At 37.9% G+C, this 27,319-nt stretch overlaps 1 protein-coding gene across 1 annotated transcript in view; it reads right to left on the bottom strand.

Moving 5' to 3' along the window:
* Nucleotides 1-25,666, bottom strand: part of SRFBP1 (serum response factor binding protein 1) — a 68,063-nt gene extending 42,397 nt beyond the window's left edge. The window contains exons 1-3 of the mRNA XM_047083798.1: nucleotides 25,586-25,666; nucleotides 14,316-14,404; nucleotides 13,018-13,090 (exon numbers count right to left, since the gene is read on the bottom strand). Of these exons, the coding sequence (XP_046939754.1) occupies nucleotides 13,018-13,090; nucleotides 14,316-14,404; nucleotides 25,586-25,651 (228 nt within the window). The 5' untranslated portion in view covers nucleotides 25,652-25,666. The remainder of the gene's footprint in view (nucleotides 1-13,017; nucleotides 13,091-14,315; nucleotides 14,405-25,585) is intronic.
* Between the last annotated feature and the right edge of the window lie 1,653 nt (nucleotides 25,667-27,319).

The raw sequence follows: 27,319 nt of genomic DNA, 5'->3' as shown, positions 1-27,319 counted from the left end.
AGTTCTGACAGATTTGGATTGAATTCTGGTTTTATCAAGGGTGTGTGACTTTGAGCAGAGCAATTATCCCTTAAACCCCGGTTCCCACATCAGTAAAATGGAGGAGCTCAAGAGGAACCTTGGAGAGATACTGCGAAGACGAGAGATACTACATGTAGGCTGCAGCAAAGTGCCTCCTGGAGCGGGGTAGGCGCTCCACAACTAGTAACTAACATTATTATTACATTGCTTATGAGCAGCGGTGCTCTTACATCCCAAGGTGAGCTTCCTTGTGCTAGAAATAAGTCTGGGATATGAAGTTGTTGCATTGTAATCTGCTATCTATCCTTCAATTAAAGAATATTAAGGAAATAATCAATTTGTTTAATAAGTAACATTAATATTTTGTATTAAACTGTCAGCTTTCCTAGGAAACCTTCTAGCTAAAAGCAATCTCTTGCTCTTTTAAAAATTTCAAACCACCCATTGTAACTTACAGCCTGTTTTTATTTTTTTATTTATGTTTTTTTTTTAAATTTTTTTTTTCAACGTTTATTTATTTTTGGGACAGAGAGAGACAAAGCATGAACGGGGGAGGGTCAGAGAGAGAGGGAGACACAGAATCGGAAACAGGCTCCAGGCTCTGAGCCATCAGCCCAGAGCCCGACGCGGGGCTCGAACTCACAGACTGCGAGATCGTGACCTGGCTGAAGTCGGACGCTTAACCGACTGCGCCACCCAGGCGCCCCACAGCCTGTTTTTAGAACTGTGTGTCCCAGATCCTTTCTCTGACAGGGTTAAGATTTTTGCAGAGCAGGAACAATGAATCACATGGCATAAGACCTTGTGTAAAGACATGTTAAGTAAACGTACATGAAAAAATGAAGTCAGTCATTGCTTTCTGTCTAGTTAGCTAGTCTTCAATGTCTTTTCCCTCTAAATCAATCTTCCGTGGTCCTTCAGATTGGTCTTGCCAGAAAACAAATATGATTACTTAAAAACCTTTGGCCATCCACGTTTCCTAAACAGCTTTAAAAAGTAACGTCATCTACCATTGTGATTACTATCTTCAACTGTTTGTGACTCCATTCACCCCATATTCCATCCAGGACATTAATTCACTCAAGAAGTCCTTGGCTGAATGTCTGCTTTTTGCCAATTAGTGCACTAGCACTGGGTAAGGCCTTATCCTCAAAAAAGGTGACATACAAAGAAAAAGCTGCAATTCAACTGGCAAAATACTATAAAAGACAGAACTGAATACTCGTCCCAAATCACACCATGTACTTTTAGGCCTGTATGCTTTGTACTCAATGTGCTCTCTTTACCTAGATGGCCTTTTCCAAACCAGAATCCTATCTATTCTTAGAGGTGCAACTCAGTGTCCCCCATTCAGTAAGGTCTTTCCTAAGTCCTATAAGTAATTAAATTAACGGATCCCTTTCTGGACTTCTACAACTCTGTGGTTACAATACTGGAAGAGTATGTATCCTAAACAGACACTTATGCTTATTGCTTGTTTCCCACAGAACAGTAGGTCCCCTGACAGAAGAAATCCATTCATCTACATACACAGTAGGAGGTTCCCAATCAAAATTTATTTAACTAACCTGAGCACGTAATACAGAATTTATTGTAAAATTTACAAATTTTATCGATCTTAAGGTAAATGATCATTAATAAACTGGGATGCTATCTTACATTGCGATGAACAGAAGAATAATTTTTATTGGTTAACTAAACCCAAACCTACAAGTTCTATTTTAATACAGAGTTTTAACAGATATCAATAATTAGAAAAGTGAATATTTCCCTCTCCTCCTTCTCACTGGTATATAAAATGGAACACCCTATAAAGGGTTTGGGCAGTGTTTATAAAAAAGGGGGGTAAGTAAACTATATATTTTTATTGTAATTTCTAAAGAAGCATTTTCAATTGAAACAATCACTCCCCTTAGAATTACTGTTATTTCTTAGAAGACTACACAGCTTACATAATTTAGTGGCAAGTAGAGAACACAAAATAAAATTCTTCATATTCAAGAAAAAAAGCTAAAATAATATTTTCTCTTGTGATCATAAAATAGTAATTCTTTGAGGAGCCGAGACCCTAATACCAGTTATTCTAACACGTAGGAAAGAACAAAAAGAATACAAGGTTTGCACTGCGATAGAAATCTAGCAAAGTTGGAGATGTGTTCAAGTTTAGGAGTGTAAACGTTTGAATGTGATTTGTCTCCATTTAACCAAACTTCAGGTGACGTTCAGTTAAATAAAAAAGAAAATCCTATTTTGCAAGACCCGTTATTTACTCTTCTTATTGTTGCTTTTCTCTAGGGCCTGTTCTCTTCCATTGTGTGTTTCCAACAAAGTATGTTGTAATATTTGCCTCTTTTCTCAAACACCACATTATTTCGTACTGGAATTATGATAGTACTATTGGTTGTCCAAATTTTTAAAATTAATAGTTGAAAAGGGCTTTGGGTACTTTCACAGTTAGTAAGAATGTTCTGCCAAGGTTGTAAGTTCAAATTTCCAGAATTACAAAACTTAAAAAATTAAATAAAAACAATACAAAAATAAGAAATATTTTTTAAAAGGTCATGGGATACTCCTTTTTTACTTCCTACCCCTAAATCCTGTTTATCCACTCAGGAGCCTTTGAACTAGGCTGATCTCGAATGAAGCAATTCCAAAATCAGTTTTTTTTAAATTAGGTGTGTAGAGTGACTCAGTAAATGATAACCACATATTCATCACTTTTGCCAACAAGAACCTCTAACTTATCCTCCGTTTTCAAGCAGAAGTAAGCAGGTTCAAAGTGAGGATGGGCACCACTTTTATTTGCCACAAATACTCTTACTTAAAAGATAAAAATAAAATCTGTTAAGGCCACCAGAGACTTGATACACTATCTTCCAATCAACACAGCTTAATAATGCAATACTGTTAAGGGTTTCAGGAATATGACTTACTCAGAAAGCTGGCTTAAAGTTGCAGAAACCACATGCCAGGAAGCAAACTGAAATTCCAATGTCATGATCTGTTTCTAAACGCTGTTCCATGAGTGTGAGGGGAGCGGTATATACTGATCTTTTAAAATACTGCCATGACTTCCTGTTTATCATTTCAAATACCACAAGTTGGGTATACAAGGCATCCTACACTGCCTTGGAAGCAATATAAATTCTGGCTTAAAAAAAATTAAATTAGATGGAAAATGGTCCAAGAGCAATGGCTAAGGTGACTGTGAAATGAAGAGCCTATTCATCTTCTGTTGCTGATATTTAACATTAAAAACGACTCTACGATTTTAGACTGTTCTCAATAATGGGTGAGTGTTCTACTTGTCTACAAAGACACAGAGCAACCCTGACATTCTAAATAATGCCAATAAAAGTAAAAAAAAATATGCTTAAAATTCACTCAGTCAGCTAGCTAGGCAACATCCACTATGTACCTCACACATTAGTAGGTGTGGGAACAGACAGAACTGAATAAAACCACCAATTTTCTTCTTTTTTTCCTTAAGGACTGATAGTTATTTTTTTAAATGTTTATTTATTTTTGAGAGAGAGAATGTGTGAATGCACAAGTGGGGGAGGAGCAGAGAGAGGGAGAGAGAGAATACCAAGCAGGCTCCATGCTGTCAGTGCAGAGCCTGACGTGGGGCTCCAACTCACCAACTGTGAGATCATGAACTGAGCAGAAATCAAGAGTCAGATGCTTAACTGAGTGAGCCAGCTAGGTGCCTTAAACCACTAATTTTCTTAAGGTCTAAGTAGTAGGAATGGCATGAAAGGAGAATGTACTGCTATGCAACAGAAGAAATACATACAAGGTAAGGGGGCTGTATGGAGGAGGTGGTGAATAATTCTGGGGTCAGAGTGGTGGTATGAGAGACTGTCTCCAAAAGCAAGGAACCTAAGAACTAGGTGTTAAAGAAGAGAATAAGTCTATTCAGGACAGAGAATATATAAAAAACCTGATCAACAGCAAGGAGGCATGAAATAGACTGATACGTCTGGGATTTGGCAGAGCTGGAACAAGAAGTATGGGGTACATGGAAGGGAGAGGAAGAGGAGAAGTAGAGCCAGAGTTCAGATCACACAGGGCCTTGTGTGCCACACCGGAGACTCCTGATCACATCGGCATTTTAGAGAGGTCACTGATCACAGTGAAAAATGTGATTTGAAGGAGGTGAGACCAGATGCAGGAAGTCAAGGTGAGAAAGAATAAGCACCCAAGCTAAAAGTGGTTACATACTTAAAAGAGACAACAGATTTGACAAAGGATAAGATTTGGGAGCAGCAGGTAACTAAGGGAGAAGGGAATGCAAAAGGATTCCTAGATTTCTGGCTTAGGAAACTAGATGAACAGTTTAAAAACCAAAATCAGGAACAGAAGAGAATACCTGAATAAGAGACTCATGGTGAGTCATAAAACGTTAGGGTCAATATTCATATACTGACATCTTTTAGACTATCTGGTCATCCACCATCTCTTCTCTATGGTACAAGTGAAAGCTGTCTGGAGAGTCAGAGAGAAGGGGAGGGAGAACAACGGGACAAGTGGGTGAAGGGATGGAAAATGAGGAAAAGCAGAGACGAGCAAAAAATGGAGGCAAAAGGGGCAAGAAGGAAACGTGTAAGAACCAGCTGAGTTTCTTTTTTTTTTTTTAATGTTTATTCATTATTGAGAGACAGAGCATGACAATGGGAGGGGCAGAGAGAGGGGTGACACAGAATCTAAAGCTGGCTCCAGACTCTGAGCAGCGAGCACAAAGCCTGATGCAGGGCTCCAATTCGCAAACCACAAGATCATGACCTGAGCTGAAGTCAGATGCTTAACTGACTGAGCCATCCAGGCACTCCACCAGCTGAGTTTCTAAGAGCTCTCTACATTCTGACTATAGTCCCCAGCAAGAAACTGCGTTCTTGCCCTTAGGCTTCTTAAGAAACTCCACAATCCTAACAAAAGGCCTTTGTAGCTTAGCTCTGTGAGTCATGTACAATGTTGAATTTCAAGTGCATGCACAAATACCTAAGTGGAGCTAATATAAGCGTGCATATCTTATATGAAAGATTTGCATCAAAGAGAGATTATAGTGTCCAGAATAGTGATCGTAGTTCAACTTGCAAGCAGCTGGGTTACAGGGTGCCGTGTGAGAAGCTAAAGAAAGAACTGAAGGGGAGGGGCATCTGGGTGGCTCAGTTGGTTAAGCATCTGATTTCTGCTCAGGACATGGTCTTATGGCTCATGGGTTCCCGCCCCTTGTCAGGCTCTGTGCTAACAGCTCAGAGCCTGGAGCCTGCTTCAGATTCTGTGTCTTCCTCTCTCTTTGCCGTTCCCCTGCTTGTGCGCGTGCGCTCTCTCTCTCTCGCTTGTAAAAATAAACATTTTAAAAAATTAGAAAAAAAAAAAGAAAGAACTGAAGGGGAGCGCCAATATACAGATAAGAGTTAATGCTACTCAAAGAAACGGAGGAACAGGGAGGAGCGAAACTCAGTGGCTACCAGGGGAATGTGAACTGAGGAGGTCAAGGTCACAGTGGCTATACTAGTAGGAACAAAGATGTTATTCTAATAAGGGGAAAAGAAGATGCTGAAAGGAGTTAAAGGAGGATGATGGGTGTTCAGGCACAGACTAAACAAGTTTATTAGCTGAGGAACAAACAGAAAGAGGGAGAGTTTGAAGCTATTGGTGAAAAAAGGCATAAGTAATAAAAGAGACAAAAGGGACATGGCAAATTAAGAGGGATGGGTCCTGAATAGAAAGTGGAAAAAAAACAAAAAACAAAAAACAAAAACAACTTTCCCCTCAAGACCAATGAGAACAAACTATCAGTCTGGGGTTAGTTTCTGAAGAAACAAAGACCTATAATAAATTTTAGAATCACCACATGTCACTTTTTAAATACCAAAGTACAAGGAAGATTGTATCTAAAACAATTATTACCATCACAAAAAATTAGATGTTAAAAGGGTAAATGTCTAGAAAGGCCTTACTCTACCAAAAATATAAAATAAGGAATTGCTGATTTAGTAAAATAGGTATCTAAGGGGTGTAAGTAGTATCATGACAACATGTTAAAACATGTCAACGGCTGCTCTGTAATTAAAAGAGAAATTCCAAATATTACACTACTTCAAAATCTAAATACTATCTCAGTATGAAGCTATAAAGGCACTCTTGCTCATGCCTGAAAGAGACAGGAAAGTAAAAGTTGCGAGTAAGCAAATTCATATAAAAGAAAAGAATGTAGGAGCAAGAAATGACTTTTTGAAAGCTTAATCCATTTGATCTTCTTCATTTGATGATTGCAAAACGGAAGCCTAGAAAGAGGTTCAAGTTCATCACATGAATTATAGTTGAACTTTACAACTTAGATCTCCATTTTTTAGTTATCAATTTATCCTTACTTTTTTTTCTTTTGGCCTAAGGACAGGGGTGGAAAAACTCCTACTACGTTCTAACGAAAAAGTAGGCAGAAGCATCGAAAGAAAAAACCTACTCAGCTCAGCAGGATAAGACTGCTTGTTCATGACTGATGTCCTCTCCAGCAACAGATGCTTTTCAGATTTACCTTAGTGCAAGAGCCACTGAATCTGACTTCGTTCAGTCTCCCTATTCACCTATTTTATGAGCTATCTATTCAATAAAGTGTCCACCAGAACAGATACTACCAGGAGCTACAGGAAAAATGAAAAGCAAACAAGGGAAAACGAAGCAAAAATATGATGGGACAAGTAGGAATAAAGGAGAAAAATTAAACAGTCCTGCAGGTGGAACTGTTCTCATCGGTGCCTGGATGGCGAAACTGTTTTGGAGAAGAGTGTTACTTCTCTCCCTTTTATGAACGAATACCATGCTGAGTTTTTATTGGGGATCTTTAAAGTTAACCTAAAGGTTTCAAGAAATCATTTATTACTTGATTTCCTTAATGCACTACAGAAAAATAACCTAATAAAAAGTACAGATTTATGAAAGTTACTTTCAAGTCACAGTATGGATTGTTGCAGACCCAGGAGCCATAAAAGATCATAAGGCACACATGTTCAAAGAATCTGGGAAGTAAATGAGAAAGAGAAACACTATACCTCTTCCATGCTTGGACCAATGTCTGCAGCTTCTAGGTTTCAGAACTGAAGAAAAACAGGGCTTTGAAACAAATTCAGCCTTCAGAGTTGTCAGACATCTTTTTATAGGTACAAAACAGGATGGGGACAGGGAGGAGGAAAGGCATACTCAGGATCGCAGGAGTAAGAACAAAACCCATTTTGTTGCGATCAGTATGGTTCTGCAAAGTAGGCTAGGCCGCAGAAGAACTATAACTTAAAAAACTCCTCAATAATCATCATCAAATAATGGAGTCTGCACACTGAAAATGATGCTGCTAGCTTTGAAAACACAACCACTACCACTGCTAACAAAGACACCTAGATGATCACTCCCTTCTTGAACGAAACTTTTGGTTTCCCAGATACCAAACTCTCTTGGTTCTTTCTCCTCCCATGGCTATCCTTTCTCAGTCTCTTTGACTTATTCTTCCTCATCTCTCTAAGATGTAAATCTACATTGTCTTGGAGTGCTCAGGTCTCTTTCCTTAGCTAGTTACAGTTACTTCCAGCTTTGGATACCTTCATTTCTGGGTAGGAGACTAAGATACTAACAGATCATACAGTTAACTCCCTTGTCCCTCACTTCCCCCAGCAACAGCCATAAAGCTTGGACATGCTAGAAAAAACCCTGCCTACAGGTAATAGGGAGTAAATGAAAGCAGAAATACGGATAGGGAGTGGAAGCTGACTAAGCTAACGTAAAGATGGGAAGCTTTACAAATAAATACATTCTCTTCAAAGTATACTCTTCAGAGTACGGCCCAAGACTAACTGCAGTCTGCATGGTTAGGGTTCAAGAGCAGTGGCAGGGGAACATGTGGAAGAGCCAGTTTCAAGCAGGTCACTGAAGCAGAAAAGACCTGAACTGAGGCTGGAGCTGCTATCTAAGAAACAAAGTTTGTGGATAAAGCCTAACCAAAAAAATTAACTGCTAATACAACCACTCTTTGCAGAAAACCAATCAAACCCAGAATCTCTACTATCTGACCTCTATTATGTCCAGGGTAAAATCCTCATATGAAGAACCAAAAAACAGAAACACCTGCATTCTCCAGAGGCAAAAATGGCTATTATAAATAACCTTAATGATACATACCTGCATATATTTGTAAAAATTCTCCTCAGTGAATTACAATTTTATCAGAGAAAAAAATCTCAGCAGAGAAACAGAAACAATAAAAAACCGTTGACTGATTCAGCCACAGAACATCTATCACTGGGTGAAAGATTACAAGATATTCATATTGTCTCAAACTTGTAACTTCACAAATTTACTTAATAATTGCAAAAAGAAAAAGGTGCCTTTAAAATGGAGAAATTGAGACAACATCCAAACCAAATGATTAGAACTCAACACCAATAAACATGGATATGACACAATGTAGCATTATTCTTATTATACTGCACAATCACAATTTTTCTATAGGTTTGAAACATTCTCCAAACAGGTAGAGGGAAGCACAAACAAAGCAAGCCAAAAGACCATTACAAATCCGGGAAGAATTAAAGCAGTTGTCCTGGGATCCATTCACTTTATCAGAAAGAAACTCTAAGAAAAGTAGGTGAAGGAGTTTGATGTACTTGTTAATAATATACTGTTAACTGGTCCTCCTGGTAAACAGATTAGTGATTTTTGTTAAGAGGAAAATCTTTACATGAGGAATGCTCTTAGTAGGATGTCCTTTGTTAAGGATGTTTACAGTAAACAAACTCAAAAATCTACAGACTTATGAGGCATGGCCCACTGGAGAAAATCACTTAAACCATAGAACCCTGGGGAATAGAAGGGACAAGTTTCAAAATCTATATGCTCTCTGCTATGAGGTAATAACTACACCTCCTCATTTAAAGACCTCATCTATTCTGGGCCAGAAAGTGCCTGCCTGACGTACAAAGGACGGACATGGGGAATCGCCCAGAGTTCCAGATATCTCTCCTTGTTCCAGATATGTGCTTCTGACTGCATATCCTTGCAACTATTAGTAAAGTTGGATGGTTGGTAAGATCTTTAATATGTGTCTGATTGATTCTTTGTACTGGCTTATAAGCAAAAGATGAAACCATCAAAAATAATTATGATCTAAGATGAATTTAAATAAAAACTAAAACGTTAGATTAAGTGAGCTGTTCTATTGATTTGATAAAAACAGTTAACACAGTATACTTACAGGAAACATAAGGCATCTTTTATCCTATGGCAAAATTTCTTCTTAAGCGTTCACAGAAGAAAACTTTAACTAAAACCTAAGTATATGAGATTTCTCCACCAATTTTTAAAAAGCAAATATAACCAGAAATATCACAAAATTTTAACACATGAAAATATATGATGATAAGCCTGCAATTGAGTGGGTGTATGTAGCCCAGAACTCTTCTCAACATGTCTTTTGAAATACGAATATGCTGGGGCGCCTGGGTGGCGCAGTCGGTTAAGCGTCCGACTTCAGCCAGGTCACGATCTCGCGGTCCGTGAGTTCGAGCCCCACGTCAGGCTCTGGGCTGATGGGTCAGAGCCTGGAGCCTGTTTCCGATTCTGTGTCTCCCTCTCTCTCTGCCCCTCCCCCGTTCATGCTCTGTCTCTCTCTGTCCCAAAAATAAATAAACGTTGAAAAAAAAAAAAAAACTTGTTTGAAATACGAATATGCCTAATTTACAGAGTTGCGGTGAAAGTCAAATGACATGACATAAATATTATCATAATCTACACCATTTTTCCTATCTGTGGTCCACAATGACAACCACTTAGAAACAGGCTATGAAGGAGCATGAGACAAGGCGATCCTAACAGCTGATGCCAGCTCAAAGGCTGCTTTGAGTAAGAGCCCTGAACATGTAAAAAATAGGGGATAAAACAAAATTAAGAAGTTTTAAAACAGAGAAGTAAGGGCAGCAGGCCGGATAAGGTCTCCTAGAACGTGCAAGTTCTCAGTGTCCAGGAATACTTGGCACAGGGAAGAGTAACAGCCTCAGCGAGGAACAAGTAAGAAAAGACACGCAGACACAGGTAACTGAACATATTTAGCTGGGAGGAATCAAGGAAAGGGAAAACATGTTGCACGTCTTTGGGCCTTAATCCTCTAGAGGACAGCTACCATGTTTATTATATTATCTCATCTGGGAGAGCAGAATCTAGATGCATTTCAGGAAATTCTTATCTTACTGAGGCAGCACCATCAAGTAGCTACCTCCATTCACTTCAAAATAGTTATGAAGCCCATCCCCTAATAGCTGTGTGACCTTGGTCAACCTGCTTAATTTCTCTAAGCCTCAGTTTTGTATTCTGTAAGACTGAGACAATAATCATGTCAACTTCATTAAATCATGAATATAAAATACACAATACAGTACCTGGCACATACTAAATGCTCAGTAAAAGCCAGTCATTACCTTTATTACTTAAGAAGGAATTCCTTGAGCATTTTGGTTGGCTGCATGTTATGTCTTAATTTTACTATCTCCTTCTCTGGCTAGCTAACAAGAATCTGTAAAAGTTAATAAGCTACTTTAACTTCCAAAGAAAAAGGAACTGTTTCAGAAGACAGTACTTACATCAAAGTTTTAAAAGTATGAATACTATTAGCAAAGACAGCAAAGACCTGGTATTCATTCATTACAGTCTATAAAATTAGAACCTATGATTTTAAAGTAACATAAAGATCAGGCCTTTTTTTTTTTTTCTTGGCCAGAAAACCCAAACTCCCATTTCTAAAAATATCTCAGGTTTTCTTCTTGAGGAAGTCAGCTTGCAACAAAATACCCTATTATCATAGAAGGCAAGTATAGGACGATATGTCATGAACAAGTCTATAAAAATGTAGTGGTATAGGAGCTAAAGAAAAAATTCATCTGGGAAAACAATTATGTAGAGGTTTTTCTCCAAATTTAATTGAGACTGTAAGTTTTCTGTTTTGTAACTATTTCTTTGATACTCCCATGTAGATGATGAACATTTCCTTAAGAAATCACAGATGACCTTTCAATTTTCAAAGTCCTCTACGATTTGCTTCTTTTAGAAAAGTACACTGATTGTGTAAAAGAATCCGGAGCGAGAAATAACATTTCAAATGTAAGGAAAGCATACGGTCTTTCTAGTACACTTTTTAGTCTGTTTTTTAAATTTAAATGTAATCCAGTTTTTAAGCAGCATTATGAAAGAAGTTGATGTCAGAGTAACCAATCTAGACCACTAGAACCAAGAATTCAAAGAATATATACGCTATTAATTTTACAAATACAAAGAACATACAGGTGATAACTTTTAGCTTTCTATGAGCCAACAATTCCATAGCGGTCTTATATAATCTAGGAAAACAAACAAACAAACACACAAGGTCATGACACAGCAATTTTGTAAACCTATAAACTTGAATTATCACTGGGCCTGATTTCCTATTGCTGATGAGGTTTAAGAATAACAGAAAACAACTTTCACATGCAGACCAAATAGGCCTTTTCTTTTTAATTAACTAAACTATATTTATCATTGAGACCTACAGAAGGGAAAATTAATGAATGTATTTTAATCTCAAACTTCATACACCACATATAGGCTTACTGTATACAAAACATCCTTTCCAGGGTAAAATAAAATCAGCAGTTATACAGTAGTTCAAAGCATCTCAATAATCTAGGACTGCAAAAATGACTATTTGGAAGAAATTACAGGGAAAAATTTAGGTAAGGAATGTAATTTAGTAAGGACCTTGGTTAAGAGAAAGTGAAAGAGAAAAAGGGATAAATCATAATTTCCTATCTCAGTGTTACACTCAAAACAAATATCTCCAAAGATTTTATTTCTCATAGGAATTTCACAGGAAAAAAAAAAAAAAGGTCTATGGAAAGGCCTACATGATGTGTAATCCATAGTCAGACAAACAATAATTAGGAGTCACATACAGAATATTTTGACTGAATGTCTTGATAAAACGGGGATTAAAACTACGAGAAAGGAAAGATGTATCAAATGAATTCCATGATTTTTGTAGACCTGTGAACATAAATCAAATACCCCATAAAAAACATAATTCACACTAAAGGAGAATCATGTCCTACCTTTATTTCTAGTCAGATTAACTGTGATAACTTTGTTATAAAACACTTTACAATCCCTTCAAAAGGAAAAAATGGTGAGAAGCTTTGATGACCTAACTCAATTAGAATACTGTTAGAGAAATCTCTTGCTCTTTTATCTATCTCAAAACTTGGAAGATATACCAAAACGTAATAGTCAAACATACATGCAAAATGACCCTGCAATTAAGATAATTGCTGGTACCAAATGTTGTTTTTAAGTTCTGCAATAAAACAGTCTCCCAGACATTTAATAGTATGTCATTTGGTAAATGAAAGTTTCCACAAAGTAAGAGCAGTGAGAAGACCTAAAAATTATGCTAGTGAAGAGTCTGGCTGAAAGAAACAAAAATACGGATCATTTTGGTCCAACACTAATTTTATTTCAAGTTACTACAGAGCTGAATAAAATGCTGACACCACCACACAAAAATTTATTGAATTGGCAATAGGCAAAGCATGATGTCAGCCACCAACATCACCATCCGCATTACCGAACAGCATAAACGCTTTAATTCTAGAACTTAACGTGGACTTGATGTGTGTAGTTTGGGTAAAAATAAAAATCTTAGGCATGAGGCATTATTAAACATAGATGAGTTTAGTTTGGCAGAGTTTCGATGCAAATTATTCTAATGCTTTAACAACTTCAGTAAAAAACATGGAAAAATGTAAGCTTAAACATACAATTTTCTAAATGTGCTACATTCTTCAGCAAACAGACCCATAAAAATAAGTCTCAAACAGCAATTAACATTCAAATAACAACACACACACACACACACACGGCAGGCTGAGAGGAGACATGGAAACACACATGTATATTCACACTCACACAAGGCCTGACCTTCATTGCATGAATTTCTTCAAGCAATCGTTGTGCCCGTCTCTGGTTTTTTAACAGTGCATCTTCAGTACCCCTGTAAAAATTACATGAAAATGTACAGCCAGGAAAAGCATTTATTTTAGACTCACATCATAATAAGTCTTCATTTTTTCTAGAAGAGCACAAAAAGTCTTTAAATAACAAGCACTATTATCCTGCATTGTCCTGCACATCCACTGCCTAACACATACCCCGATTCCATCAACAAACCCAAGTTTTTGGCAAATTATAAGCATTATCTGGCATTATATTAATGACTATTACTACTGAGAGACAGTATGCCTTTTAACTCCTTAAAGGAAAGGCGAAATAATATTTTTTAATCAAATGATTAACAGCACACTGCATTTAACGTAACACAGGCTAATGAGCTACCATTAAAGTTTGGAGGACACTCTGGGCAAGAGTGTTGGTCCCGATCGGTTGGCCTTGCCTCTCACTGCAAAAAATTTTGTTGTGACTGTCACTGGTGCCCGTAGCATTCTGTTTTAGAGTCGTGTGGATGCAACAACTGTATATATAAATCTCTATATTAAAAAAAAAAAGTACTGAACATAAATTCAAAAAAAAAAAAAAGTTTGGATACAATTTTATTCAACAAAATTTTATTCTCTGCAATTAAAGGAATACAGAAAGAGAAATACCTGATTATATCAGAGAAAAAGGTTATTTATAATACAAAGAACAAGACATTAAGCAGGAGCAAAATATCTGAAGACTATTCATGCTTAATGAGTAAAAACTGCAAGTAACACATTTACTTTAATATTAGTGACAATGAGGTTTCAATTAAAAAATTGATGGAAAACAATGCTTTGATAAAGACTTCCACAAGGGTCTAAAGATTTCAACTTACGTAGCAATTCAATGGATAAAGTGCTATAAAATTTTTATTACTGATTCAAGGTATTACCAGATTTATTAAACGACATCAAACATCTTAAAATAACTTCTAATAACATAAAACACATAAGTAACTCTGAAGGACTTTCACTCTGCAAAGGCTTCCAAAACGAGAGCTCTGCAAGAACAGCAGAATTCATCATGTATCTTAAACAAACGTGGCCCAGACCACGTGAGGATGTGCTGACATAGCACACTGTATCCCACTCAGACCCCCTCTCCGTATAAAAAAAAGTGCTGCATGAGTAAGATACTTAATTATTCCTCCAGGTCCCACCCTCAGATTTTGTAAATACTGAATAAAAACAGCTTCTGACATTTCATTAGTCATAGGACCATGACTTCAAATGACTAACTTTTTTGACTTGAGTCTGCCAACGCTTCTGACAAGTTTTCGGATAACCAGCACTCGGATTCTCTTCACGTCTTTTCTCATCTTCACAACCTTTGAGGAATGAAACCAAAATTAGAAAGGTATTCTCTTCATTCAAGGAGAAACACACTTTATTTTGAATCTTAATATTAGAGATTAAGTCTAGTCACTCTAACTGAATTTTTAAGCACAGTTACAGTTAGATGAAATCCAACTTGTTCCATCAACACTGAAGCAATAAATCAACATTCTAAAAATGTGTCTGAGGACTTAAGAGAAATGAGTTACAGTTTTTTAAAAAGTCACAGCATTCTGAGTGATTAGTATTTTAATACTGCACTTGTGTTTTGAGCTCCCTGAGATGGGAGAGCGTCATATTCATCTTGGTACCCTTGGGTTTAAAACAGAGCTTCACCTATAATGGTAGGAATTTAATTTACTGAGTGTTCAGATTACCAAAAACAAACATGTGAAAGTGGTAACATTTTCCTTATTTATGCAGCATCCCTTGCATTTGTTTCCAGTAACAAATTTCAAGCATAACTTTAAAAGAGATGTGAAAAACACAAGGGGCATGCGCACATGCACGCACACTGACAGATGCTTTAAATCATCCTATTAGAGAGGAGTGTTGAACTCTAAGAATGAAACAACAGAAAGATCAGCCAAGAAATGGAAATATTCTAATAATGAAGAACTACATGTTATAACAGTACTTAGTACAACACGATGCTATCATTCTGAGTTTGTATTTCGTCTATCATTATTAGGAGTCATATATCATTCCTTATAATGCCCTTCTTCCCTTCTCCACTTTAAGAATTAAATAAAATTCAGTTCAGATAAAATCTTTCCTGAGAAAATTTCCAATGACTTCTTCAGATAGAGATGACTTCTTCAGATAGAGATAACCCGTCTGACGTTTGCACCCCTAGTAAACTTTGTAGGCAGCATCTATTTCAGTGAACTGTCTCTATTTATTCACATGGCCATCTTTTTTTTTTTTTTATTTTAACGTTTATTTATTTTTGAAAGAGAGAGAGAAACAGAGCACAAGTGGGGAAGGGGCAGAGAGAGAATGAGACACAGAATCCAAAGCAGGCTCCAGGCTCTGAGCTGTCAGCACAGAGGACGCGGGGCTCAAACTCATGAATGGTGAGATCATGACCTGGGCCGAAGTCGGATGCTTAACCGACTGAGCCACCCTGGCGCCCCAAGTGGTCATCATTTTCAATGCTCTGGGCACTCCCAAGAGGACAGGGGCCTTGTGGGACTTACATGATGCTTTCTGGGCCTTGAAAGAATGCCTGGCACATACAATCCCTCAAATTCTCCTTACTGAAATAACAATATCAACATGATCCTGTCTCTTCAAGGCTCTTGCATTTGGCTATTCTCTTACCCTCAATACAACTCACCTGCTTATTCCTTGAAAATACTGGCAACCGACTTACAATTTATTTCCGCCCTAACATTTTCCACCATTCCAGGTGACGTAGATGTCCATGTTATAACCTAGCCATTATTATATCCTCACTTCTTCATTTCCTCTTTATGACCTAAACTATTCTATCTCAGCACCCATTAATTCAAATACTCCACACTAAGACCACAATGTCTATTAACTTCCTTTTTCAAGTCTAACCACTACAACCATTTTTTACTTCATTGTAACCACCAGTTCACTGACCCCTATACTTTCTCTCATATGATTAGTCTTCTTCTTTTAAACTTTCCTTTTATTCAAGTCATATGCATCATCAACACTTTTGAATACCTGAAACTCCCCTATCCCTCCTTTTAGCAATCCCTCTAGTTAATCCTGGATGAAAACAATATCCTGAGTTCTTTATCACAGCACCCCAATAGCTGGGAAATACATTCTATCTACTTTAAATTCATCACAACTAAACTGAAATGGGCCCAATACTATTAACTCCTATCCTACGTTTTTGACTAATTCCTTCCACAATGACTATTTTAAACCTTTGCTCTCTAAAACAAGAGACCTTCCTCTTCCTCTCTCTTTTCCAATTTCCTAAAGAAGATGAACATCAGATGGGATCCATCATCTTTCTACCACCTACCACCATGAATGCAAATTATCCTCTATTCATAAAGTTACAATGTAAGAAATTCCCCTACACAGCATCTGATGGTAATGTTCTAGTTGTGTTTTGGATCTCATCTTTTCTGCCTTCTTAGAACCTTTACTATAGACTGTCCCTTTACTCTAACTCTGTCAATCTCTTACATGGATGTTTCCATTAATTGTTTTGTTTCTATTAATTTTTATTCAAGCTTGACTCATTTTCACTAGAGACAAGACAGACAAAACATCCTCACTATGAAGATCACTAGGAGTACCTTCTCTCTACAAATGCCTCAGAGCCAAGCTTTCAGACAGGTTCAAACTCCCTATCTCCACTTCTGAATATCACATAATTTCAGTTGGATTTCCATCCCCATTATTCCACTAAGAGCTGTCACAAAAGACACCGATGATTTTTAAAAGTCCCTCAAATCCAACGGAAATGTTTCAGGCTTCATTTCACTTGAAGTCTCAGAAGCATTTGACACTGTTGACCACTTTCTCCTTCTTGGAACACTTTCCCCTTGCTTTCCATAACAGAATACTCTCCTGGGTTTCCTCCATCATCTCTAGCCACTCCACCTTGGTCTTCTTTGAAGGCTCATCCACTTTAAACCAGTCATAAAGTTCAAAGGACAATCCTAAACCAATTCTTCTTTTCACAATATACTTGTTAGCCCTAAGTGATCTTACCTACGTTATTGTAATTTGCCAACTAAACAACGGTGACTCGGGGCGCCTGGGTGGCGCAGTCGGTTAAGCGTCCGACTTCAGCCAGGTCACGATCTCGCGGTCCGTGAGTTCGAGCCCCACGTCGGGCTCTGTGCTGACTGCTCAGAGCCTGGAGCCTGTTTCCGATTCTGTGTCTCCCTCTCTCTCTGCCCCTCCCCCGTTCATGCTCTGTCTCTGTCCCAAAAATAAATAAACGTTGAAAAAAAAAGATTTAAACAACGGTGACTCAATAATTTCTGCCTTCAGCTCAGATTTCTTTTAGCTCCAGACCTAAGTGTTCAACTCTCTACTTGACAGTTCCTTTTAAGCATGCTTAAACTCATCTACAACTTACATTTAAACTCATGTTCTTCACCCCCAAATGGATTCTTTTTGTTGTTTCATACTTCATGGAAAAGAACAATCCTTTTGTTCAATTATAAACCCCGGGCTCATTATAAGTAGTTCTCTTTTCTAAATTCCTCACAATGAATCTGTTACCAAGTTGGGTTAATTTTATCTCCTAATTATATCTCAAACTGTACTGCTTTTTCCCCTATCTTGACCTCCTAGTTCTCCTGGCTGAGTTACTGCTAACTGGTTTCTCTACATCCATTCTTGCCTCTCTCCAATCAGTTATCCACAACTTAGAATACATTTTTTTAACACAGAGATCTGATGACAGACCTTTACTTTATTCTCTTCGGTGGTTTCCAATTTATCTTAGGATGGCACACGGGCTTTCTTTTATTCCTTGGTCCTCACCATGCTCCCACCTATTACCAAGCCTTTACACTTGCTGTTTCCTCTGGTAGGCATACTCTTTCTTATCCTTCTGATTTTGGCTCAACTGTCATTTCTCAGCAAAATCTTTTCTGGCTTTCTTAAGTGGGTCAAAATACGCCTATATAAACACTTAAAGAGTGCTACTAGAACTTATCATGACCATTATTTTAAGTTTAATATTTTACTTGTAATCCGATTACAATCTAATGTGTCTTCTTCCCAGTAGGTTATAAATTCCATAAGGATCAAGTGTCTGGTTTTAGTCAACATTACGTCTTAACACCTAACACAGTGATGGTATAGTGTAAGTTTTCAATAAACATGTGTTAAATAAATGACCAGAAAGTCTACAATACTCACTTGTTCATTCACTGTTTCATATGTATAATACATTAACAAAGTGCAGAGTAATCAGGTTTTTTTCCCACTAGATATGCTAACATCTTTGGAATTTATTTTGAAGTTAGATTGAGAAAAAAAAAATTTACTTGTACAAATAAAAAGCCATTTAGACCAGGTTTAAGTGAGAAAAGCTTACATTTTATACACAGCAAAGTGGGAGTTTAGGATACATTTTTTTTTGAAAGTCCTTTATAAATCGATAGTGAGTGACAAATTATGCATTAAAATATATTAACAACTGTTTCTAATTGCTGCACCCTGAAGTTGCATGAAGTGATTATATGCTCTTTTGCTATCTGCTGTGAGCCAAACGTAACTAAGAAACTACAGTGAGCAGAGTTGGTCCTCAGTTATGTTCCGATCATGGGAAAGCTAGATTCCAATTTTAAAACTCCAATTTAAGAAGTACTATGTGTGTCATTACTGCATTAGGGAATTCTAAATGAAAAGGGAATGCTTTACGTATGCAGCTTCATGTCAAAACCAAAAAATGCTTCTCTAACGTATTGACTTTTCCAGGATTTCTGTGCAAGCTATAAAAAAATGTCATTACTATATTAGAAAACTAAGTACATTCATTTTATGTAACAATGGAATTATAATTTTATTTTTCTCACAACTGCTTGCCTCAAGCACTTCACTTTCTTCAAGCACTTAACTTTATTTTTGCAAAAGTGACAAACAGGTACCATGAGCCTCTTTTTTACAAATGCAAAATTCATTTGCACCTAGGAATTATGAAGTTGGTTGACGAAAACCCACAAGTCAACAAATAGTCCTAAAACATTCAATACTATCAGAAGGCCAATGCACTACTTAAGGGCAATGTTCTTGGGTTTCCCAACCCAAAGCAAACAGAACTATCACTGTTAGAAATGTGAAATAAGTATGATACTGTCTGGGAGGGAAGGGAGGGAAGGAAGGAAAGAGAAGTAAAGACAGCAAGGAGAAAACAGAGGCATAATAATGGAAATGAAATGTGTTGACAAAGAAGAAATAAAAAGGAGAAAAAGTAAAAGGAAAGAGCTTGAAGAAAGAAACTGAAGGACAAATCTGTAGGTCATGACCAGCAAGACTGCCAAATCCAAGCTGAGGGCTTCCAAGCAGCAAAAGAATGTATTTAATTTTTAAGAGCAGAAGAAAAGGACACACACACACACACACACACACACACACACACACACACACACATATCTGATGCATATGCTCAAAGTGAGGTGTCAATGAGAACTTAGGCATATGGATGCTCTCAGTTTACCTGGTAAAATCTTAACACATTAACGTAACTTGGGTCAACTCTTGGGTAGACAGTACAAAAATAAGATCATAACTAAATTAAGTGGAAAGCTAATACACCTGCTTGAGGAAAGACATGTGGGCACATGGGGAAGAATCAACATAAACACAGGAAAGGGAGCCACAAAGAGCAAAAGCTAGCAGTGTCTAATTCAAGGAGATTCCAAAGAAGATTTCCCAGTTCAGAGACGAGTAATCCAATTTGTACTGGAATAACTGAATTATGGGGACACATGTATCAGAGCCCAACAATGAACTGTGTGCAGCCAGTGGAGGTCAGCAGTGAAAGAATCTTTTGCAATGTAAGCATTACTGTCCTACATTAGATACATTTAATAAACTAGCTTTCTCACTTATACAGACTCTTATAAGCTATGGTTAATGTGAATTTGCTTTTGAAAGAGTGAGCTATACTTTTGGGGTGACAAGGATACCAAGTTTCTGATATATAAAGCTGAGAGCAACTACGGTCCCAAGATAAAAGTAAATACTACTCTGAATTGACCCTTGTTAGCTACCTGAGAACCAGACTACTAGCCAGCGTCTTTTGGTAATTCATTGACTTTGTCATGCATTTAAATTAACCTATAACAAAATCCCAGAGTTATTAGAAAACAATTGCTCCTTAGACCTTGTATTGCTCTAGGGGAGCTTGCAGTGCTAAGAAAAATCTGAGCATACCTGTGTTTCATTACCCATCTATCAGACTGCGACACACACACACAATCATGGCACATCATGTCCATGAGGCTGTTAGGAAATAGGCACTCTCACGTGCTATTGATAGAGGACTACAAACTGGTGTACTCCTTCTGGAGGGAACTCTGGCAACACCTGATAAAAATGCTATTTCTAGGAAATCTATCCAGAGGATACATCTCCAACAATAGGAAATGGCTACGCACAGGACCGTTCACAGCAGCCTTCCTATAAAATGCTACATTAGACATAAAATAATGCATAAAGCACAAACAATGTGGTATTCTAAATCAATGCAGGACATATGCAAGTATAATTAGGAGTAAACTCTAAAAGTGATGAAAAGTAATTTTTAGAACAATACATGTGGTATGACACTGCATTAATACAGTAACACACGTAAAGTATAAAAATATACAACATAAACACTGGGTACATGTAACATAATACATGCTGGTAAATATGCTACTAAATTAAACATATAGATAATAAAATAACACTGAAAGAATAATAATTACTTCTGAAACAGAGAAGAAGGTGAGTGGAATGAAGCATTAGAATATGGCAAAACATTGACACTTGCTAAACACAAGAATGAGATTATAGGGACATTTGTTATGTCATTTTCTATATGACTGAACAATTTCATATTTGATACAATTAATTATGATATGATAACTTATTATTAGTTATTATGGTATTAATTATACAGAGGACTTCTAATTTGGCCGCTTGGATAATTTACTGTTGAATTATACTTTTTTATTTTTGACGAGCAACAATTTAAAAATTCTAGAATACTTGGTGATTATAACTTAATCATTGAGCATATGCTGCCACCTAGCACAACTTCTCAGAATAGTTTAACAACAGAACAGAAAACAGTTCCTTCTTTTGGACAGACCCTCATTTACTATTTCAGTAAAAAATATTAAAAAGGACTACACACTCAATTATGAAATAGAAGCTTTGCAACTTCAAAAGCACATAGAAACAAGGTTCTTGACATTTTTATCTTTTACAATACATGGAGACAAATCACTTTGTTCTCTGGCAATTCTGTTTCACGTTTAGGATCTAAGAGGAGGTAGAAAGCAATTTTCTAATGAGCTTCTTGGTAATGTGCTATCAGAAACAAAATAATGTCTGTTTCACATAAAGGCCCTTGGCCCCCCTATGGAATTAAAGTTCATAATGAGATTGTTTCACCTCCTAATTCTGATTGTGCATGTCACTGCTGCCTAAAGAAAGAGATGACTGGAGCAAATCCAGCACTAGTTTTGCAAATTGTGTACTTACTACATGCTAGGGCATTGTTGTTTCCAATTGTGCATCCCTTCTCCACTTCAATGGAGAGGGAGAAAAAAAAAGTCTACAGTTAGGAGATTTCCATCATTCATGTGAACATGAAGTACCTCAGGTTGAGCTATCCATACTGTCCTCTGCCCAACACTATTTACTCATTGTTAACTGTACAAACTAGGTACTATGCTTAAAGTCAGGGAAGCTGCTGTAAGAAGTCAGTTAGATAGTCTCACTTTGAACTCCACATAAAGTACAGGTCAAAATAAAACATGTAATAAATAATCATAAAGTGAAGTATAAAGTGATTTTTTAAAAGAAAAATAGAGGTAAAATTAAAAAGGGAAGATTTTACATACTTAAAAAGAATAAACATTATTTTAAGAACTGAGAATCAGGAAGTCGTCTATAAATGTCAGCTTTTCTCCTTGGAAAATTTTTGAAAAGAATAAAAACATTAAGGGTAGAAGACAATGAAAGTCAGTACAATAGGTGCCTGTGCAGGCAGGCTTTTTATTTTCACAAAAGATATTTTGGAAAATTAAACATGCTATAAATTAGATGGCCACATAATTTATTAAAAGAAAAAGCCTTAAAAATTTTGCACAGATCGGATGTGGAGAAACGGGAACCCTCTTGCACTGTTGGTGGGAATGCAAATTGGTGCAGCCGCTCTGGAAAGCAGTGTGGAGGTTCCTCAGAAAATTAAAAATAGACCTACCCTATGACCCAGCAATAGCACTGCTAGGAATTTATCCAAGGGATACAGGAGTACTGATGCATAGGGGCACTTGTACCCCAATGTTCATAGCAGCACTCTCAACAATAGCCAAATTATGGAAAGAGCCTAAATGTCCATCAACTGATGAATGGATAAAGAAATTGTGGTATATATACACAATGGAATACTATGTGGCAATGAGAAAAAATGAAATATGGCCTCTTGTAGCAACGTGGATGGAACTGGAGAGTGTGATGCTAAGTGAAATAAGCCATACAGAGAAAGACAGATACCATATGGTTTCACTCTTATGTGGATCCTGAGAAACTTAACAGGAACCCATGGGGGAGGGGAAGGAAAAAAAAAAAAAAAAGAGGTTAGAGTGGGAGAGAGCCAAAGCATAAGAGACTGTTAAAAACTGAGAACAAACTGAGGGTTGATGGGGGGTGGGAGGGAGGGGAGGGTGGGTGATGGGTATTGAGGAGGGCACCTTTTGGGATGAGCACTGGGTGTTGTATGGAAACCAATTTGTCAATAAATTTCATATATATATAAAAAAAAATTTTTGCACAGATAATGAGTATCAATATCACAAAAATAATACCAGAGATTTATAAACATTTGAGAATCTGGGGTGTGTGGGTGGCTCAGTCAGTTAACCGTCTGACTCTTGGTTTTGGCTTAGGTTATGACCCCACAGCTCATGGGATTCATTTCTGTGTCAGGCTCCAGGCTGACAGCATTGAGCCTGCTTGGGATTCTCTCTGCCCCTCTCTGTCATTCCCCTGCTCGCACATTCTCTCTCTCAAAATAAGTAAAGTTAAAAAAGAGAGAGAGAGAGAGAATCTGTTGAAACCTGTGGACTTCCCCCCCCCCCAGAGACACACATATAAACACCAATTTACACATAATTTCAGGCAGTTATTGGATCCCTGAATTCCTAAATCTCAGTTAGGGAGAGCTAATCTAAGTTATTAAGAATCATAAAAATGATGGCTCGAGTTACTCACTGAACAGATGGGTAGTGAAGATATGATGGTGAGCAAAAAGCTTCCAGATAAATGGAGGAAATAAGAAACCTCTCTCATATTCACACACATATACCCTAAGCAACTATTATAAGAGCTAAAAAGTAAATGCAGTTACAAACGCTTATAGAAGGGATAAAAGGATAAAGTCAAACTCAGTTTTCCTGAGAAAATAACAAGTAAAGTAGAAATATGAAACGGACTAATGAGAAGAAAAGGAGTTTTGGGTACAAGGGAGAATACGCGCAAAGGAGGAGTAAGAGTGCGACGCTTCCTAGTAGAGGAAGGCCAGTGAGGCTGAAGTAGGGTGTGGGGTGGGAGGCAGTGGTGTACCAGAAGGGGGAGAGGGGACTGGTCTTGTTTAGGCAGGTTTTTACCAAAAGCAACAGGAAGCCATCAAATAGGCTGTAAGCAAGGGAGTCATGGGATTAGATTTCTATTTTGAAGCGAGCACTCACTCTAGCTGCACTATGGAGATCAGACTAGAGGGAGAGAAGAATCAAGGAAAATAGTTGGAAGGCTAGTAAACAGTTCTGGTCAGAGATATAACTTGGACTGGGATGGGACGGTAACGAAAAAGTAATGGATTAAGATAGTGAACTCTTTTTCTGATACATTTCTTCCTTGGAGGAGTTATTTCATTTCTTTTACCAATTTTCTATGAGACGGTTTCTCCTAACTACTATTTAACAGTAATGACATTAGCCATTTATCTGTCATATTTGCTATATAAATATATTTTGTAATTGGCTGTCTTTCTTAAATTTCAGGATATTTCTCATTTTTATATGGACACCTCTATGCTTGTTTTTTCCCTTTGTAAATTTTCCCTCCCATTTATTTTAAATTATAATGTATGTTTACAAATATATGCTAAGATCTTCAGGATTTCCCCCTTCAATGTATCTGTACTCCACTGCCAAGTGAAATCTAGACTCATTAACCTGGAAGTAGGGCAGTATGTAATATATTTTAATTTCCTACTTCATCCACACGTTCTCATCATTGGAGAGTTACCTAGCCCTATACTACCCAAGGGGGTCCCTACTACCATCTCGTTTTGGTTTACACCAGTCCTTTTGCCTGGAATGCCTTTTTCCCTTCAGTGAATCACTGACTGTAATGCCAGTCTAAGATCCTTAAAGACAAAGAATAATCACTTCATTTAGCCTTCTTTGGAAACTTTTCTGCACTACTTGTCTTTCTGGGCATTATTCTATACCATAGGCGGGTGCTGCTTACCCTTTCCTATCTGAGTTGCAACCTACAGGTTGCCTGAAAATAGAAAGTATGTCTACACACAACTGTGCAAGGTGAACAGTAGATCATGCTCATAGCAAACACAGAGCCACTGAATACAGGATAAAAAACCTCCTTTGCATTAGCTGGGAGGTCCTTATTTGATTCTTGCTTCTCCAGCTTACTTTAAATCTTCAGAAGTCTTATGATTCCTTAAATAGAACCAGAAACTGGAAAGGGGATAGCGCTAGAAATGGTAGCCTAGTGACACAGACACGATACGTTAGCAGTGATAAGAGCAAATACCTGGTTTCAGACTGAATTTAAGAGAGAACGAGAGAAGGGGAGTTAGCGACAGCAACTATAAACAACTCTTTTTAAAAATTTTGCTGTAAATGAAAAGGAGAGAAATGGGACAGTAGTTGCAATAAGAAACATGGTATTGAGTGTACCTCCTTACAAACGACACGATCTCACTGTAGATCAGCAATCTCTTAGTATAAGCTAGAGTTCTTAACCTCCCGCCTTCACTTTCAGCACCCGATAAAAGGCAGGTAACGCTTAATGAGAGTTTATTAGCTGTCCAGCACCGTGCAAACACTTCCCATATTCCAATTAATTGCTCACAACATCCTTGCGAAGAAAGTAGGATCAAGAGCTTCGTTTTACAAACGCGGACAGTTACCATAAAGATTAAACGATACTCCCAACGTCTCAGAGATAAAAATTCATGGGGCCCAAGGGCAAGAGACAGGTCTCTTGCTTCAGCCACCTCGGAACCGTGAAGGGAAGTTACTGTGACCAGGCTCCGAGTTCCGGTAAACCTGCCTGGGCCCATCCAGCGGCTCCTTCAGCCGCACTCCTAACCCTCGCCCCCAGGAGACCACGCGCCTGTCAGAAAGACCCAAAGAGCCGTTCGTGGGGGGAGGGAGGGTACTAAAGGGCAGTCCCACAAGTTCCCAGACCTCGGCGCCTACCTCGTTATTGAGGTTTAGACTCCCCTGTTGAGCCATGGTGAATTCAAGAAGCGCTGCGACCAGCATGTGAACTCTGCGAATCAAATCGCTGTTGCGTCGCCACGCCCCTCTACGGCACGCTCTGTGGCCCAAAACTCGCCGACCAACCTTCCGCGACGACGCTTGAGGAGAAGGGAAATTGACTCTTTCAGGGACAGAACGGAAGTGAGTGAGAACGACTTCCGGAGTGAAGGGCTACGCGCCGGAACTGCACGTTCCTATGGAAACCGAGCCTGCGCAGGTGGTTCAGAGGAGGCTCGAACTGTTGGCAAATTTGGAAGTTTTTTAAGATGCTTATTTATTTTATTATATTTGTTGGTAGACTTGGCTCGGCTGTTAAAGACCTTGTTTTTGTGTCCCAGTGGGGGGTGAAAAGACGTTTTGTGAAAGGAACAGTTGAGTGACCAATTTTTGCACCGAATTTTTTTTATCTGGGGTTTGTGAACATTCTTGCGCTTCTCACAAGGAGCCCTAATTAGATGCAGCTCTCCCCAACGCCCCCCCCCCCCGCCCCCCAGGCTTATACTATAGCTGAAGCGTGGACCTATTTTTTCTGCACACTGTAATAAGGTTTGAATTTAGGTTACGAACGTTTAAATAGATTTAATACTAATATAATAATAGTAATAGCTGTTTAAGTAGATTTAAATAGATTTTTCCCTTTAGAAAAGGAAACAAATAATTGAACATTTGAGGAAAACTTTAAAAGCACGTTTGCAACTGCCTAAGGGAATGACTGTTTGAAGTACTTGCCTGCAGGTTGAAGAGACATTAAGGAGTAAATCTGAATTAGATAATCTTTGAATTAATACTTAACACCTGGTAATATTGATCATTAAAATGGGTCAGAGGCTGGGGCAAAAGCTTTACATGAATTATCTCCAAAATACAGACATGCGATGAGATAGGAACTATTCTTATTTTACAGATGTGGAAACTGACTTCGGAGGAGCCAAGTGTCTTACCCATAGTTTCCTAGCTGGGGCCAACCACTGCCACAGGACTGAGGGAATGGTTACATAAATCTGCGGAGCCCAGTGCAAAATGAAAATGTAAGACCCCTCATTGAAAAAGTAGGAAAAAGGTGTTTTTCTTTTCTTTTTTTTTTCATGTCTTGCATGGTGTTTCTTGACCTGTCCTTTGTTTTTATTTGGTATGTAATGCACAGGCATATTGGTGAATCTAGTGCAGACCTTTCTTTACAGGTGCCTGGGACCTGTACCCCAGGACTCAGGGTAGGATGCATGTTTTGTAACAAGATGGCAGCAGTTGCTGAGCAGAGGCAGGAAAGTGGGAAGCCACAGAATCCAACTGGAATATGTGGGAGGCAAGACCAAAAATGACCCAGGACTAAACCCTTGAGATATGTTTCATTGTCACACTGGACTTCACTTACAAAACTCAAATTCACAGATAAAAATTGACAATTTCAAGACTGATGAAAGAACATTTAAGCTAGGCCTCCTTAGGCGCCTCTGTCCAAAAAAGACAGCTGTGTCCAGAGTCCGTGCTCTTAACTGATGATTCTGTATTCAAGTTACATTAACTCAGACTTGTATTGTGGTTGTTTTTTTTTTTTTTTCTTTTTTTAATTTATTGTGTGATTTGGGCACAAATCATTGATGGTTGACTTCCTCTTTGAATAATGTTGCACAAAGGTAGTTTTGCCATTAATAAGCCATACACTAAATTGTA

This window comes from Lynx rufus, unplaced genomic scaffold (genome assembly GCF_022079265.1).
Source record: "Lynx rufus isolate CCGP_SWC_20201006 ecotype Redwood Valley unplaced genomic scaffold, mLynRuf1.p SCAF_1, whole genome shotgun sequence".
Classification (NCBI taxonomy): Eukaryota; Metazoa; Chordata; class Mammalia; order Carnivora; family Felidae; genus Lynx; species Lynx rufus.
Note: the sequence above shows the minus strand (reverse complement) of the source record. Positions and strands in the feature narration are given on the sequence as shown.